The 16,596-nt window shown below is 41.5% G+C and overlaps 1 protein-coding gene and 1 long non-coding RNA gene across 2 annotated transcripts in view; both read left to right on the top strand.

Annotated features, from left to right (window-relative positions):
* LOC124256931 overlaps positions 1-12,903 on the top strand; it is a 35,034-nt gene extending 22,131 nt beyond the window's left edge. The window contains exons 3-7 of the mRNA XM_046690899.1: positions 4,367-4,547; positions 5,105-5,334; positions 6,671-6,937; positions 9,679-10,432; positions 12,083-12,903. Of these exons, the coding sequence (XP_046546855.1) occupies positions 4,367-4,547; positions 5,105-5,334; positions 6,671-6,937; positions 9,679-10,013 (1,013 nt within the window). The 3' untranslated portion in view covers positions 10,014-10,432; positions 12,083-12,903. The remainder of the gene's footprint in view (positions 1-4,366; positions 4,548-5,104; positions 5,335-6,670; positions 6,938-9,678; positions 10,433-12,082) is intronic.
* A 2,002-nt stretch (positions 12,904-14,905) lies between these two features.
* LOC124256930 lies at positions 14,906-15,396 on the top strand. Its single transcript, XR_006893130.1, has 2 exons — positions 14,906-14,936; positions 14,983-15,396. It is a non-coding gene; the product is annotated as an uncharacterized LOC124256930 (long non-coding RNA).
* Positions 15,397-16,596: the final 1,200 nt, after the last annotated feature.

The following is a 16,596-nucleotide window of genomic DNA, read 5'->3' as shown; positions in this document are numbered from 1 at the left end:
TGATGGTCACCGACTGACGCACGGCTTTGACGCTGAGATACACTCTCGATCTTCTGAAAGGATCTTGCTTTCGTCCGTATTGCGACATTAAAAGTATATGTTTATAAATTTGATATGGAAAAACAAAAATTAGATTTAGAAATATGCTCAAGGGTGGGTTTGTTTGATGTACGAAACATGAATTTGGTCATTCGTCATGGGGCCCGTAAACTTTGGTATCCAGGTACGTACTCACCGTCCATATGAGGGATTCTAAACGTTTTGGATTTATAGAAATAAGTGTATAGTTTACCGAGACCATGGTTCACACCGGGAAGGCGAAAGTCTTTATTCGTGGAAATCATAAATTCATCGCAAACATGTTCGTACACACGTCGATCGTACGGGTCATCAATCATACTCCACGCTGTATCTTGTGGAAGAGGTGCACCTATTTCCTTCAAAATTCGTCTCGTCTGATAATAAACATGAAACAAGGTGACTGCCTTACTCAGTTTGTCTGTTCCATAGTTGAGTGTCACACCCGATCCCGTCGTCGCACACCACACGGCAAAATTGAGTTGGTTTTGCCAAAACTGCATCGGGATTTGATTCCAGTTTACCACCACCTGAGCATTACTGACGGTTACGATATAGTTTTAGAAAATATCGATAAAATTCGTTTTAAATCTCGTTCCATTTGAATCCATCATGATTCGCAATTTCGTTATCACTCATATTAAAATTATCATTACATATATTTATATATATTGTTTCAATATGTACGTCACGCTGCCGGGAATCACGATAACACGTCAGGTCAGCTCGAAGTCGCGCTCTGCGATGGACTAACTTCGGTGGACACAACAACAAGCTGTTCATCAATAACACCCGCAACCAATTAATTGACGGCTACTACAGCATTTGCTCGCTCAACGACGAAATATTCAAACCAGTGGGAGCAGAACTCAAAATGAACTACTCGAATGGCATGGTCGTGTTAGCCATCAACGGAGAAAACACTTTGAGACTCAGCCGACCGTTGGCAAAAATGATCGGGTTTATGTCGAACGACATACCACCATAAACCACCGTGACCGGCACGAAATGACCCGACCTCATTCCATACTGCAAACTGTGTATTCATCTCGATCAGCTGAGCACGACTGACAATGTTTAAGGCCAACGACATTCCACGCTGCTGAAAGCCATGCCGATGAAAACAGAAAAGTACAACAACAGCAGAACCGAATCATTTTCGTCGCGGCAGTACAAGAAATTAATCCGAGGCAACATCACAGAATTGAAAATATCAGTTTTATATATTAAACACGATCCCGTAAGTATAGGATATCTCAGCGCGACGCTGCACATACGACAATGACTGAGTCTCAAGGTCCAGGAACACACGCTAGAAAATGCGCCAACATAGCGATGTCCGACCTCGTGGACCAAGCGGTTTCGACGAACCCGGCGTCGACGGCAAACTGTACGCCTTGCAACTGAATAACAACATTTACAAACGTGTCGCACTGCCGCCTTCTACATAGCAAGAACGACCTAGGCTGTCGATACCGAAGGAGAAACGGTATGACCTGATCCGCGATGACGAATGGTGATAACCCCAGTTAGCGTTCCGCGGCAGGCTGTTCCACCTGCACGACATAGAGACCACGGCTGTCTCCAGAAACACGCAGTACACTCTCATCTTCAATGACGACAACAAATGGGTGTTAGTGTCATCCCTAATCGATTGGATTCTCAATATCACGCTTGATTCTCCCCACGTTTTCACAGACAACAAAGATAGCTATCTGATGAAAGTCGTGAACGATGGAACGCTGCTCTTAGCTTATTTCCCGATGCATAGAAGCAGCATGATCGTCAGCGCGCTGACGCAACTAAAAGTAGCTCACATGCTGTCGAGCAAACCCAGGACGCAAAACGTGGGATTGTAGATGGCGTCGGAATTCGATGGCATGGTAGACGTCCTGGAAAATCTGTCAGCGAAATACACGCTGTACATCCAAGTCTACCTCAGCGAACCGCCGTCAGAGCGTGGCATCGTTGAAATCGTGAAAGGGATCAAACTCCTCTGGACCAAACAACAACAATACCATGGTTTCTCCGTTTACGTGCGGGTGAACGTTAACGCTAACGTTAACACCAGTCTGCAGGGAGTGACCGTCACCGTGGAAGACACGATATCGCTCACCAAAATGTTCCTACCCGACAACATACATCTCATGGGTTTGAAGTGCACTTCCGAGGAAATATCCGAAAACCAATTGAAAACCATTTCGTAACATATATATATGATATTAACCATCATTCCAATGTCACGCTTGCCGATCTCAGTGACACACGGACATTCGATCATCCCAGCGAGGAAAACACCTTGTACGTCCTGCACTTTAAAAACAACGTCTACAAACGATGAGAATTGATAATCGAATCTCAATTGAACTGGATTATCAATATTATCCTTACCTACCCCTATCTTATCATAGATGATGATGGTAATATCATCGAAATAAAAAAATATGGGTTTGTACTGACTAGTTTTTTTCCAGAAATAAAAAGGGACGTACGTATCAACATTACCAGATCAAACGGGTAATATGTTATTCATCTGGCCGGAATACGAACATAATTGGTTACAATTAAGAATGTATACTGGGGTCCCACCCTCGTGGATCAGTGTGATACAAGGTTCTACACTTATTAAGTCTTTCTTTTAGATGCCCCCGGAGAAGATGTGAGAATTCTGTATGGGTTAAAAATAAGCTGGCATGATTGCCATCAATACAAACGTTGTCGTATTTATATACAACCAGTAAGAGTCACCACTACAAGCCTCGAGGGGATCATGGTTTTTCAGGAGCCTTACATTACTCTCCGGGTCATTTTTATATACGAACATATTTACCTCATCAGCTTAAAATATATTCATCAAAGATTGACGGAAAACCAATTAAATATTATTTTATAAATAAAGATTATATATAGGATGGGACTGTATCCAGTCGTCGACAAAGTAGCAAAAACACTGGAAACCGTACACGGGTTTCGTTTGCAACAGTTATGCGACATGAAACAACAACTAGAAAGTGAACACGATACACGGTCCGCATTGCAGAAAAAATATCACAGAGCTGTCAATTCCGTGAACGGTGTCGACACCGCCCTGATGGCAACCGTCATGGGATTAGGCACGGCAGGTATCGGGTTGTTATCCACCATCATGGCCGCACTCATGGTGTTAGGCATCGAAATAACAGCCGGAGTGGCAGGGTTGGTGGGATTGGCCCTTAGATGATCATATTTCCACCGCTCTCACCGATAGCAAAATATCCGAGGAAGAGTTTCGTTCGGTGCTCTCAGGAATCGCCAAGTACCACAGAATGAAGCAAGATATTCGAACCGAGACTCGTAAAAGCATTGTCATCAGCAAAGACGAGAAACACAAGTTCATAGAACTAGGGAAGCAACAGGCCCGGCAAGCCGTCATTACGAAAACCAAACAAATCATAGAAGGAGATTCACAATAAACTGTTTCTCGGACATCACCATAACATAGCCAGCCAGCCAGCTAGCCAGCCGGTCGTTCGGCTGTACAAGTTGAGCTGAGACAGACACTGAAACTCGCTCACAGCGCTCGCTTGGTGATTCTGAGATGGCAGCTGGGCAATGCCGGGACTGCCGAGAGCTGCGGTATGATTTAGCTTCAAGAAGCTATCACCTCGCTACTTTATAGCAAGTACGGCAATACGTTGAACATTTAGCCTTTTGACAGACGGACACCCATGCTCGATAAAAAGTGATTATTTCAGAAACAATGGGGACTCTGGAGTGGGCCTTCCCAAGGCCTTAATTTTAAGGCCTTGGGAAGGCCCTGGTCCAGAACCCCCATTGTGTATACTACTTCTTGCAACCAGCAGGAATGTGAACTCGCAAACTCACGGTGGGGACAATGAAGGCTAGTAAAAATGTAATCATTTTACAGCCCTCTCCCCATGCAGATAGATTTGGTAAAACGTAAGAGACTTTCCTTACCTTAGGCCAGCACCTGACACTTAGCTGACAAGCAGCAATAACGGGCGTCAAACACACTCACTCATACACTGATATAAAAGCATTGTAGGCAATTGAGTTTGTTTAAAATTGCCTCTGTTCCCTCAGCAGAAAATGGGTACCTGGTGGGATAAGTCATGTGACTATAACCTTCTAGCGCCTCACAGGAATATCCGGAATATTAATGAGCAGTCTATTTGTATGCGCTTTGAGCATGCACTTGGTATATGGAATTTACCGCTATAGAAGTACTGATTATTATCATTATTATTATTTAAGATAACCACGTTCGTTGTTGTTCGTTCTTTTGCAGGCATTACAGCATCGTTACCAACAACTCCTGTCAAATACACACTTTACCCCGGTTTTAAAACCTGGAACGAGGTTTATGCAATATGTCAAGCTCAAGGTCAACACATGCTCACTCCGGACACATTGGCGAAATATACGAATTTTCAGGAAATCGCGGCTGATTGGAAAAATAATTCACTTTTGTGAGTACTGTGTGTTTAAGAATTACGATTGTCCTTGTGCAAACCGTGAAGATCCGGTCTAGAATTGGTCTTCAGCAACCCGTGCTTGTCGTAAGAGGCGACTAACGGGATCGGTGGTCAGGCTCGCTGACTTGGTTGACACGTGTCATCGTATCCCAATTGCCTAGATCACTGGATTGTCTAGTCCAGACTCGATTATTTACAGACCACCGCCATATAGCTGTAATATTGCTGAGTGCGGCGTTAAACAACCAACCAACCAACCTTTCCGGAAGCGCACAAACGGTGAACATGTTTTGTATGGATTGTAATTGGTGGGCATCCGTGGAGCGTGATGACCCTAATATACGAAGATGCGGTGGGGTCGCCTAGTGGTTAAAACGTCATCACGCCGAAGGTCCGGGTTCGATTCCCCACATGGGTACATTGTGTGAAACCCATTTCTGGTGTCCCCGCCGGGATATTGCTGGAATATTGCTAAAAGCGGTGTAAAACCCAACTCACTCACTCACTCACTCACCCCTCACATACGAAATCGACCATGATGTCTATTACAGGACGAACGATTACTGGACTGGACTTCATCAGTCTCAACCAAACGACAACGTGTCGAGTCTGAGATGGTCGTTGGACTGTGTGCCTCACGGATGGGTCGAGTGGGGTGGTTTATCTGAGCCGGATCATCTTGCCATTCACAGATGTGTGCGACTTCATGATTCTGAGAGTGCTGGGTTCAGGACTAGGGCATGTAGCTCTAAATACCATATTGTCTGCGAGGAATACACAGGTGCGTGTTGTTTCTGGGTGATTGGGTTAAAATTTAACGTCGCAACGGGAATGTTTCCGCCATACAGCTACGAGACCAAGTATACACATATACACAAATATAATTACATAAAGTTACAATCAAAACAAGTTTTCATGTACACATTTCAAAATAAGGGGATCGTTAATAAATTATGGTTAGGGGGTACATTAACTGGACAGTATATTGGTCCAGTACGTCATGGCCACACACACACACACACACACACACACAGAGAGAGAGAGAGAGAGAGAGAGAGAGAGAGAGAGAGAGAGAGAGAGAGAGAGAGAGAGAGAGAGAGAGAGAGAGAGAGAGAGAGAGAGAGAGAGAGAGAGAGAGAGAGAGAGAGAGAGAGAGAGAGAGAGAGAGAATCTATACCACTAGGTTACCCCACCGCCCTTCAAGTACTTTAGACTTCACAAAGTCGATGCAATATATTCTGCAACACAAACACAAAGCCATTAACAGAAGATCGTGAAGATCTCGTATCAGATGAACGCTGAGAGAACCATGACCCCTTCATCTAAATAAATGATGCGTTGATTCTTGAACAATTAGATTTTACACACATAAAACGACTCAGCTCAATTTAACATTTTTTGTCCGAAATATTGACATTAACATGGAACATCCATATTAACTGGACAGTGTGTTGGGCGAGTACTTGGTGTTTAATTCGCAACGATAATACACTAGCGCCGTCATTGCTTCCTCTCAGAACGACCCGTTTATCCAATATGATGTTCTGAGAAGCAATTTTCCAGCTTTGCCATTGAGAGTTATCTGCCCCTTATGACAAGTATCACAAAGGGACATCACTCTAAACGAACTTATTTCGCGAAAGTGGAAATTGGCTTATTGCGACACTTGATCAACAACCTTGATACTGACTGATAAGTGAGTGAGTTAGTTTAGGTTTATAGTCACATCGGCAGTATTTCAGCTATATCGTGACTAGGATATGCCAAATCCTCATACAGGAAAGTATCACATCTTGATAGGCATTTAGAAGTTGGTAGGGTAATACACGACACTTGATATGGATATGCAACTTCTTTATTATTTACACACAACGTTTCTTCTAATACTTGCACCTTCATCAACATTCACCTGATAAAGGGGCAAGTATTAGCCCAGAAACGTCGTGTGTAAATAATAAAGAAGTTGCACATCCATATCAAGTGTCTTGTATTAACACATCGACGTACAACATGTGATTTTGATTAATCTGTTTGTAACGCTGATTATCCGGGTTCGATTCCCATAATGAACAACGTTTCATATTTTGTCCTAATTCTCCATGTCATTTTCGTTGCAGGGGATTGCACATTTGAGATGTTTGAATCAAACAGGACTTCCGGTCTAACAATTCTTTGGAGGACGAAAGTGAAGACAACACAAGAATGCATGGACGCTTGCAAGAACTATTCCTCGGAGGCCATGGAATGTGTGGCTTTCCATCAAATAACGTCACCTACCTTGACAGCCTGTTATTTTTGGGGCCGGCAGTCGGTTTTCGTTAAAAGTAATCCGTCCCTGGTAGCTGACAGTGGAACAAATACTTACGTTAAAAGATGCATCGAAGGTAACCGGCTGATTGCCTCCATGAATCCTATTTTCACTTTTTCTTCTGGGGTCGATTATTTACAGATTGTTACATGGATGTAGTACTGGTGATTTAAGAACCTAAGAACTTGTATTTTCCAATTTTGGTTTTGAGATAATTATTCCAGGTGATCTTTAATTATGGTCCGGTAAAGTTTCCGAAAAGAAATAGCTGATTTTAAGTGTTATTGTTCTTTTGCCTCGCAATAGTAAATATATATATGAGAATAGTGTATGCAAAGTTTTAGGAACACCCAATGAGCTGTTAAGTGTTATTGTTCTTTTGCCTCGCAATAGTAAATATACATATGAGAATAGTGTATGCAAAGTTTTAGGAACACCCAAGGGCTGTTCTCAATTCAAACTCCTAATAAGAGATCTCTCCCACCACCGAATGCACCGGGAACTCCCGTATTTACGCCACTGGCTTAAATTCGAAATGCACAATATTGTGATAAAAAGGAAAAGAATCAGGATTTTTAACATTTTTTAATCAGGAAACTGGTGTATAAATTCAAAATTAAAAGTTGTGAAAATGTAAACGTGAATGTTAAAGTTGACAATCTTTAATGCAAAACACGAACTTCAAACTATTATGAGAGGACTGACTGACATCTAAGACAATGACTAGTCTCTACAGAGAGTATTTAGAACCACACTGTTTCTAGAGTTCAAAGCAGTGAAAATGTTCACTCGAGTGAGTATTTCAACTCAGGAACGGAATGATGTTGAAGTTATAACAGTCTATTAAATGCAAAACATGAACTTCAAACTAATAGTTTGAGTTAAGTGTGGTTGGGCTTTACGTCACATCGGCAATTCTGAATCCAAAACAACATTTTAACTTCCAACTAATATGACAGGAGTAACTGACTGATATCTATGGCAGTGACACTATTCAGAGTCAAAGTCTCCGCGTTTGGAAAAGGACGTCACTGAAAACACCCGAGAATTTAATCCAAGTTTAAGCCCATGGGCTAAATTTCGCGTGGGCCTAAATACGGGAATTCCCGGTACCACCGAATACCTCCCAATTTGTCTTCACATGCACTTTGATAACTCAGGACCCATACCAGTGAATGAATTAGAACGGGTTAGAATTGATCTTCAGCAACCCATGCTTGTCGTAAGAGGCGACTAACAGGATTGGGTGGTCAGGCTCGCTGCCTTGATTGACACATGTTATCGTATCCCCATTGCGTAGATCCATGCTAATGGTGTTGATCACTGGATTGTCTGTTCCAGACTCCATTATTTACAGACCGCTGCAATATACATGCAGCTGTATTATAGATGAGTGCGGCGTTAAACGACAAGTTAAAAGAAAAAATAAATTGTGAACACCTTTTCTGCCAGTTTTTGGAACTGTATAGTTCTTATTCGTTGTCTGAAGGTATAAGAAAACATACATTTGAGATATATGTAATGACTGAATTGTTTGGTCCAGACTCGATTATTTACAGACAGCTGGTATGTTGCGGCGTCAACAACAAACTACTACATACCAGTGTACTCAGCTAGTACGTGCGTGAAGCTAAGTAAATTAGACTGGAATTTTCACATGCAAGTTAAAAAAGTTTAATCAAATAGTTTAATAATATGTCACCTTTGCAAGAAAAAAATGAAAATGTACTTCAATATTGAAATGTAGGCATCGGCGTGCAAGAAAAAGATTTATGGCATCCAGTACTGCACAGTGGCATCTGGAATACCGCAGGGCCAGGCGTCCCAAAAGTAGGTTGGCATCCTTGTTACAGTGAACAGTCCCCATTATCATTGTGCATCAAATAAAATTGTTTTAGGAAATACACATGAAAACCTGGTTAGAAAACTTTCGGCAACCACTTGCAGCATAAATACATGCCGAAAATTAAAGAAAGTTCCTTTTACGCCTCACTCAACAATATTCCAGCTATAAGGCGGCGGTCTGTATTTAATAGAGTCTGGACCAGACAATCCAGACTAGCATTACTGCCTAAGCCGTTGTTGCTGATGTGGATCTGAATAACGCAATAAAGTGACAGAGAGCAATATTCCAGCTATATGGCGGCGGCCTGTAACTCATCGAGTCTGGACCAGACAATCCAGTGATGAACAGCATGAGCAACGATCTAGGCAATGGGGATACGATGACATATGTCAACTAATTCGGCGAGCCTGACCACCCGATCCCGTTAGTTGCATCTTACGACAAGCATGGGTTACTGAAGATCAATTCTAACCCGGATCTTCACGGATAACAACTTGATCGGTTTGTTTACAGGCCGCCGTAATACGGCAGGAATCCAGCTGTGTGGCGTCAGGCAACACAGTTCTTGTGCAATTTAATAATAATAATCATTATAATGGATTTGTATAGCGCCTAGTTTCCACATACGGTGCTCAACGGCACTGAAATCACAATCTGATTATTATCACCCCGGATAACCCAAGCTGCGCCTGCACTAGAAGGTTTATAGTCACATGACTTATTCCACCAGGTATCCATTTTCTGCTGAGTGAACAGAGACAATTTTGAACAAACTCACTTGCCTAAGGTGAGACCCCATGTATCACACCTGCTTCGTTGTTGGGTAGCTAGGACTGAAGGCCTAGAAACTCTCAGGAGTCAAGCCTTTTGATGCTATAAAATCTTTCATGTGTGTGAGCGTGAGGGGAAGCTGGAGGTTGTTCGTCGAGATTGGTCGTACACTGGCGTCAATGTTTGGTGTCTTTCCGCAGGTGTGTATGAGCCGACTGCCCCGGACGTTGCACCCAATGATAACATGGTACCGGTGGTTTCCTGCAACTCTAGCGCCGATGGAGCATCATCTGTGATTCTTTCACCTTCTACTCAAACAGCGCTGCTTTCAGCTTCCCCCAGCGAGTGCTTCTTCGATCCTGACAACGTCCACGCAAGAGCTGACCTCTCCGTTGATAGCAAGCGTCCACATAACAGTCGACAGTTCATTTCAGACATCATTGGCGTCTGTGACAGAGGTGACCTCGTCATTGCTGCCCAGAGTTCAGTCAACAGGCGACTCATCGTTTCAGTCAACGTACTCATCCGGGATTGAGATGACCACGCCGTTGATGCCAAGCGTCCCTGAAACAGTCGACTCAGCGCTTCAGTCAGCGTACGCGTCTGTGACAGAGATGACGTCGTCATTGCTGTCCAGCGTTCAGTCAACAGGCGATTCATCATTTCATTCAACGTACGCATCCGGGCTTGCGATGACCCTGACCTCGTTGATGCCAAGCGTTGACACAACGGTCGGGATGTTTCTTATCGATGAGTCGTCAAGTTTATCTGACTGGAAAGAATCCAGTTTCAAGTCTTCTGCAAAGACTGAATCTCCTTATCCAAGTAAAGATCCGAGTTCATGGGATTCAAAGACGTCTCGTGACCAACAACCGGTATCTTCGAGTATTCACGACGGAATGATGACAACATTGAAAGATGTTTCTTTGGCACCAACCAAATCAATTGTTTATGGTAAGTGTTTATCCTATTCCGTGGTTTGGGTGTTCTGTTTGAAGTTTAAGGCCGCACCAAATACAAGCCAAATAGTTGATAATATGAACAACTACTTACGCCGTCGAGTGTGATGGCACGCTTTCAACCAAGTCTCCGTGCCTGACCATCAGAATTACGAAGTCCCCTTTAGGTACACATGCACGTTCTAAAGGGAAAAATCTTCTCCCTGGACGTTCTTACGACCCAAAACGTGTATACTGGTGGACATATTGGTTTTGTTAGTGAGACTCAATCTAAAGACTAATTGCATGTAATTGAATTCCCCCTACTCGGGGCGGTGCTCCTAATGTCAATTACGGATGGGCGTAATGTTGCTGGATTATTTGGGTCAGCAACAGTATCACATATTTCGACGGTAACTTATGTGTTTCTTACACGAGGATACTAACTTACACTGAAATGTCTACTGTGAGTATGTCAGAGATTTATATCTATCAACGAATAAAACAAAACCAATTCTACCATTTGATCTTTTAGATTTTAACCGGGGCTTACAAATAGTAGTTTTGCTGTCGATTATACCATCAGCTGTCTTCTTTATAATGAATAAATGTTATGACCTATTTTACGCTATGTTCCGAAATTCTATTGTTATCTCGAACTGACATTCGTAACATCGTGTACGCAACGGTAATAGACAAACACAATGTTAACAAAAACGGCAATCGTCTGACATGACTATTTACTTGACTGAGAAGTTCAATTATTGCTTCCTGCTTCGAATATTTTCATGTTTCTTCAAATTTTCTTCGAAAACTCGAAATTTGATGTTTTTGAAAATATACGAAGCAACGACAAATTTCGCAGGATGAATAATTTATGCTACAATAGTGTCAGCATTTTGCGCACGTGTCCCATTCGTCACCACTCGCCCCCTTTCCGTAACCTCCAAGAAGTTTTCGGCTTGTCCCGGAATAACATGAGTTGAATTGGTCACGAATGCACGTGTCCCTGATGGAAATACAAACCACCTGTAAAATATGTCCGGATTTACCTTTCAAAATCTTATTCTATGCACTGTCATCTCACCTGTTTACCTTTAGCACCGGTTTAATAAGTTGTGAAAGAGGCATATTTCCTTCCCTGCAGGTAAAAACTTGCTTGTTCTAATTTTATAAGCACAATGTCACACATTTTCGACAATATTTTAGGCTATATTATATATACAGGGCATATGCACTCACATTAGCTTCCTATTGATGCAATAAAAGACTTATTACCCCTTACGACTTGACTGAAATCGATAATTGAAACTTCGAGGCGAACAGCTTCCAAACAGAGAACACTTACTATATGGGGAATGTAAACGATCGGTGTTGTCGGTGTTTGCCGAACTGGTTCCAATCACAAGTTGGATATTCGTAAAGAGAGCTCCAAGAGACATAACTCTATGGGGTTCGCGTGAAATAATGAAGATAGAGGGCGCGAGAGTCGATTCAATACAACGTTGCATTAATTCATTAGAACTTTTTAATTTAATATTGTAATCTAAATACGTATTTGTATTGGAATGAAAGCTTCCCTGAAGGCTGATAGTATTATTGAGAGAAATGCATAATTCAAATTTAGAGAAGTGTGGTTTGATATAATGCATTTACTTTTCTACAGAGGTTACAGACTGCCCCTGTAGCTGCAGGTACAAAGAACCATTTGACCTGGAGGATTTGGATCTTGCAATAGACAGAAAGAAGGTGTCTGCATACAGAAGGTCCAAGACATCTGCCGCAGATGACCGTCCATCAGCCCAAGCAATTGGAAAGACTGGGATCGCCATCTTGGCGTGCGTGTTTGTGTTCATCGTGTGTATGGACTTAGACAGGGTTGCGATGTTTGTACATCAAATCTTTAAAAAGAGGAGCGTTGAGCGGGTGTGATTATCTTACCAGGTACTGTCGTCATCAGGCTTTTTTGTGGCTGAGTGGGTTAGATTGCTGATTGTATGTGCTGGCGATGAGGAGATTCACTCTGAAACTGTGGGTTCGATTCTCGGATGGGTCTTGTCTCAATTGTGTTTCCAAATGTGACGCATGCATTAAATATGCACGAGTAGGAATTCTTAAGCTTGGTCGTTACATTTATGTCTGTATGCAAAGAGGTATTGTTATAGACCTAATCCACGTTTGATTTATAACTACAAACGTAATACCCTCCTCAGGGAGTTGAGAATATAATTCCAATACACATGGATTCAATGGCCGCGGCAAAACTACAACATGCATAGAAGTTTATAATCTAATCTAATAACATTTAATATTTTCTGCCCAACTGAAATGTTGATATAATATGCTGCTTATAGTGGCCTTTAGTGGCAGTGGTTATTATAATAATTATAACAACAGTAGATATAGTACTTATATGATTGTTACCCGTGAAGATCCGGATTAGAATTGATCTTCAGTAACCCATGCTTATCGTAAGAGGCGACTAACGGGATCAGGTGGTTAGGCTCGTTGACTTGGTTGACATATGCCATCGTATGGCAATTGCGTAGATCGATGCTCATGCTGTTGATCACTGGATTGTCTGGTCCAGACTCGATTATTTACAGACCGCCGCCATATAGCTGGAATATTGCTGAGTGCGGCCTAAAACTAAACACTCTCACTGCTATTATTCGCAGACATGGTGCAACCATCACGGAGTGCTACTGATGAGAGTCGGAATAGAGGATTATTTTTATATTTTTTGATTCACTGGTATTTATGCTGTTGTTGATCAGCTATATGCAAAAATAGAAAAGAAAACACGTTTTTGTGTAATGGATATGCATGCAGTAATTGATTGCGTTTACCCGTGAAGATCCGGGTTAGAATATTGACCTTCAGTAACCCATGCTTGTCGTAAGAGGCAACTAACGGGATCAGGTGGTCAGGCTCGCTGACTTGGTTCCCAATTGCGCAGATCGATGCTCATGCTGTTGATCACTGGATTGTATGGTCCAGACTCGATGATTAACAGACCGCTGCCGTGTAGCTGGAATATTGCTGAGTGCGGCGTAAAACTAAACTCACTCACTCACTTGATTGCGTTATTCAGATCCACATCCGCAACAACGGCGTACGTAAAATGTGTACTTTTTCATGTATCACAGTTTGCTTGGATAATGGCGTGTCAAGCCGTTTTCGCAGTTGTTTCGAAATTTACTGATATCTTTAATTGTTTGAAAGGATTCTCGAATTTCTGAAAATATTTTGAAATGCATTAAAAATATTTTGAATCGAAATCATTATAGATATGTGCGTATAGATTCATGATGTCATGAAATGAATTAAAAGCACAATTTCACACATTTCGATAATATGTTGGCCTATATTATACATATTGAGGCATATGCACTCACTTTAGCTTCCTATTGATACAATAAAGACTTATTATCCCTTGCGAAATCGATAATCGAAACTTCGAGGCGAATAGCCTACAAACAGAGAACACTTGCCATATATGGAATATACATGTAAACAATTGCTCCGTACATCGAAAACTGTCGCACGTGGTGTTGCCGGTGACTGCCGAAGTAGTTTTGAACAATCACAAGTACAGTAGGATATTCGTAAAGAGTGCTCCAAGGGACAAAACGCTATGAGGTTCGCTTGAAATAATGTTCGGCCGGTAGAGGGCGCAAGAGGCGATTTAATGCAACGTTGCATTAATTCATTCGAACTTTTTAATTTAATATTGTGATCTTAATACGTATTTTTTTTAAAATATGTTATATGGTAGCTTCCCTGAGTGCTGATAGTTAGTAGTATTGAGAGAAGTGAATTATTTATTTTTAGAGAAGTTTGGTGTGAAACGGTGCCTCTAATTTTGGTGAACCATATTATTGATAACTTGAAAAGAATTAAACCGATATCTGAATACGATTTAAAGCTATATTCATGTTCTTGTTGATATCACCAATGCAATTACTGACATCGTGCCATTAAATACAGATATCATTAATTGATTAACTGCGGATGGTAACACAGTTACTAGTGCGGAACTGTTTGGAGGGTTTCCTTGCACGTATTTTTTATTAGTGCCTACGGCGGAGCAAGAAAATGACAGCATCATTTGAAGTAGATATTCCTTATGATTATGGAGATATTTTGTCACATGTATTTGATTAAATATGGAATTTGTTGTGCTTCCTATTGCAATTTACCTTTTATGCACCTCAGTAAAAATTCGGGGACAAGGATGGCCATGTCGTAGAAGACGCTGCAAATTAACTGTGGAGAGTTGCATCCCATAGGTGTACAAGAGGCCTATGATCCTTTGATGTGAATCCCAGTTCACCACGACCTATTTTGTGTTTGTACTATACCCTCACTTGTTGGCTCAGCTGGTACACAATCAGTGAGTGAGTGTTACGCCGCGACACCAGAAATGGACTTCACACATTGTACCCTTGTGGTGAATCGAAGTCGGGTCTTCGGCGTGATGGTTTAGTGAGTGAGTGAGTGAGTGAGTGAGTGAGTGAGTGAGTGGGTGGGTGGTGGGTGGGTTTGAGTGAGTGAGTGACTGAGTGAGTTGGTACTGCTTAACGCCGCCTCAGCAATCTTAAAGTTATTTGCAACGAGGCACCTACTATTATTCCACCCTTATTTCAAACATTGTCATCGAAGGACTATAGAGTGAGTGAGTGAAAACAAACATCGGCAATAGTTTAAGTTTATTGTGAGAAAGTTACACATGAAAAATAAATATATTTAGGCTAAATAAAAAATATATCGAAAAGGGACAGCACAATTCAACATAAAAGTGGGGCCAGGGTGACATATCGACAATATTTCAGCCACTTTTTGGCCCAAAACTGTGTTGCATTAACATACATAAAATTCTATTTTATATTGACTTGTACTCACAATGATGTATAATTGTATTTGAGAAAACTGTACTTCATATTCTGTGACTACAGCTCAAATAAAGAATGAAATGGTTGTTATCTGTTATCCCAAAGCACAATACAACATGGTCTGTGAGGAATAAGGCAGCACGTTTTTGTATCTCGTTGAACTTTGTTTGCCAAGTCAAGGTGACTAACGCTTGGCCTCAAGACACATTGAAGGTTATTCAAGCTTTATAACAGCTATCTGTAAATAATGAGTTATGATGAAAACAATCCAGTGATTGATATTATAAGAAAAGATACAATGCAGTCAGGTGCGATGACAGGCTCTTTATTAACCAAGTCACCGAGTCTGACATTCGGAACTACTGAGTCGCTTCATGCGCCCAGCATCAGCTGATGAGGATCAATTCTTAGTCAGAATCTCCGGTGAACTCTTTGACCACACCAGTCATGTTTGGTCATATTTGACATATTTGACTTTGTTTGTTGTTTAACGCCGCAATATTCCAGCTATATGGTGGCGGTAAATAATCAAATCTGAACTAGACAATCCAGTGATCAACAGCAAGAGCATCGATCTACGCAACTGGGATACGATGACATGTGTCAACCAAGTCAGCGAGCCTGACCACCCGATCCAGTTAGTCGCCTCTTTCGATAAGCATGGGTTACTGAACATCAATTCTAACCAGGATCTTCACGGGTCAGTATATTCTGAAGTAAGGGCGTCAGAGCGAAGTGTACGATTAAGAAGAAACATTTGTTTTAGCACATTCAAAATTCCATACATATGGAGTGGGTATGGACATTTTTGCAATTAAAATGTTTGGTACAAAGCTCACTGGATGCTGAACTATGGAAGCGTATTAGGACTATAATATATGCGTAGAAATGTAAAGTACCATCCATGTAGATTATACTTTTAGTTACATAAATAATCAAATAAAGAGAATGTGTCGTCTATTATTGAATTATCGACTTTGATAACCGTCATCTCTTGAGAGACTAATAGGTCTGTTTCATGTAATCAGTTTCGAAATTAATAATGGTCAATGGTGTATTGACTTAAGTAAGGTTCGATCAGAACATTCAATAAAGTAACTCTTCATTTAGTTGTTCCCAAGTGTTGGGAATTTAAATAAATTTATTTGAGGCTGATAGTTTGACAAAATAAAATGTATAAAGTGAGTGAGCACAGAAAAGGCCAAATGAATATGAAATCAATGACCATACACAGACACGTACGCACGCACGCACGCACGCACGCACGCACGCACGCACGCACGCA

The sequence above is a fragment of the Haliotis rubra genome, unplaced genomic scaffold (assembly GCF_003918875.1).
Source record: "Haliotis rubra isolate DU_JTF1 unplaced genomic scaffold, ASM391887v1 Scf643, whole genome shotgun sequence".
Lineage (NCBI taxonomy): Eukaryota > Metazoa > Mollusca > Gastropoda > Lepetellida > Haliotidae > Haliotis > Haliotis rubra.
This window is presented reverse-complemented; position numbering and strand designations above follow the sequence as displayed.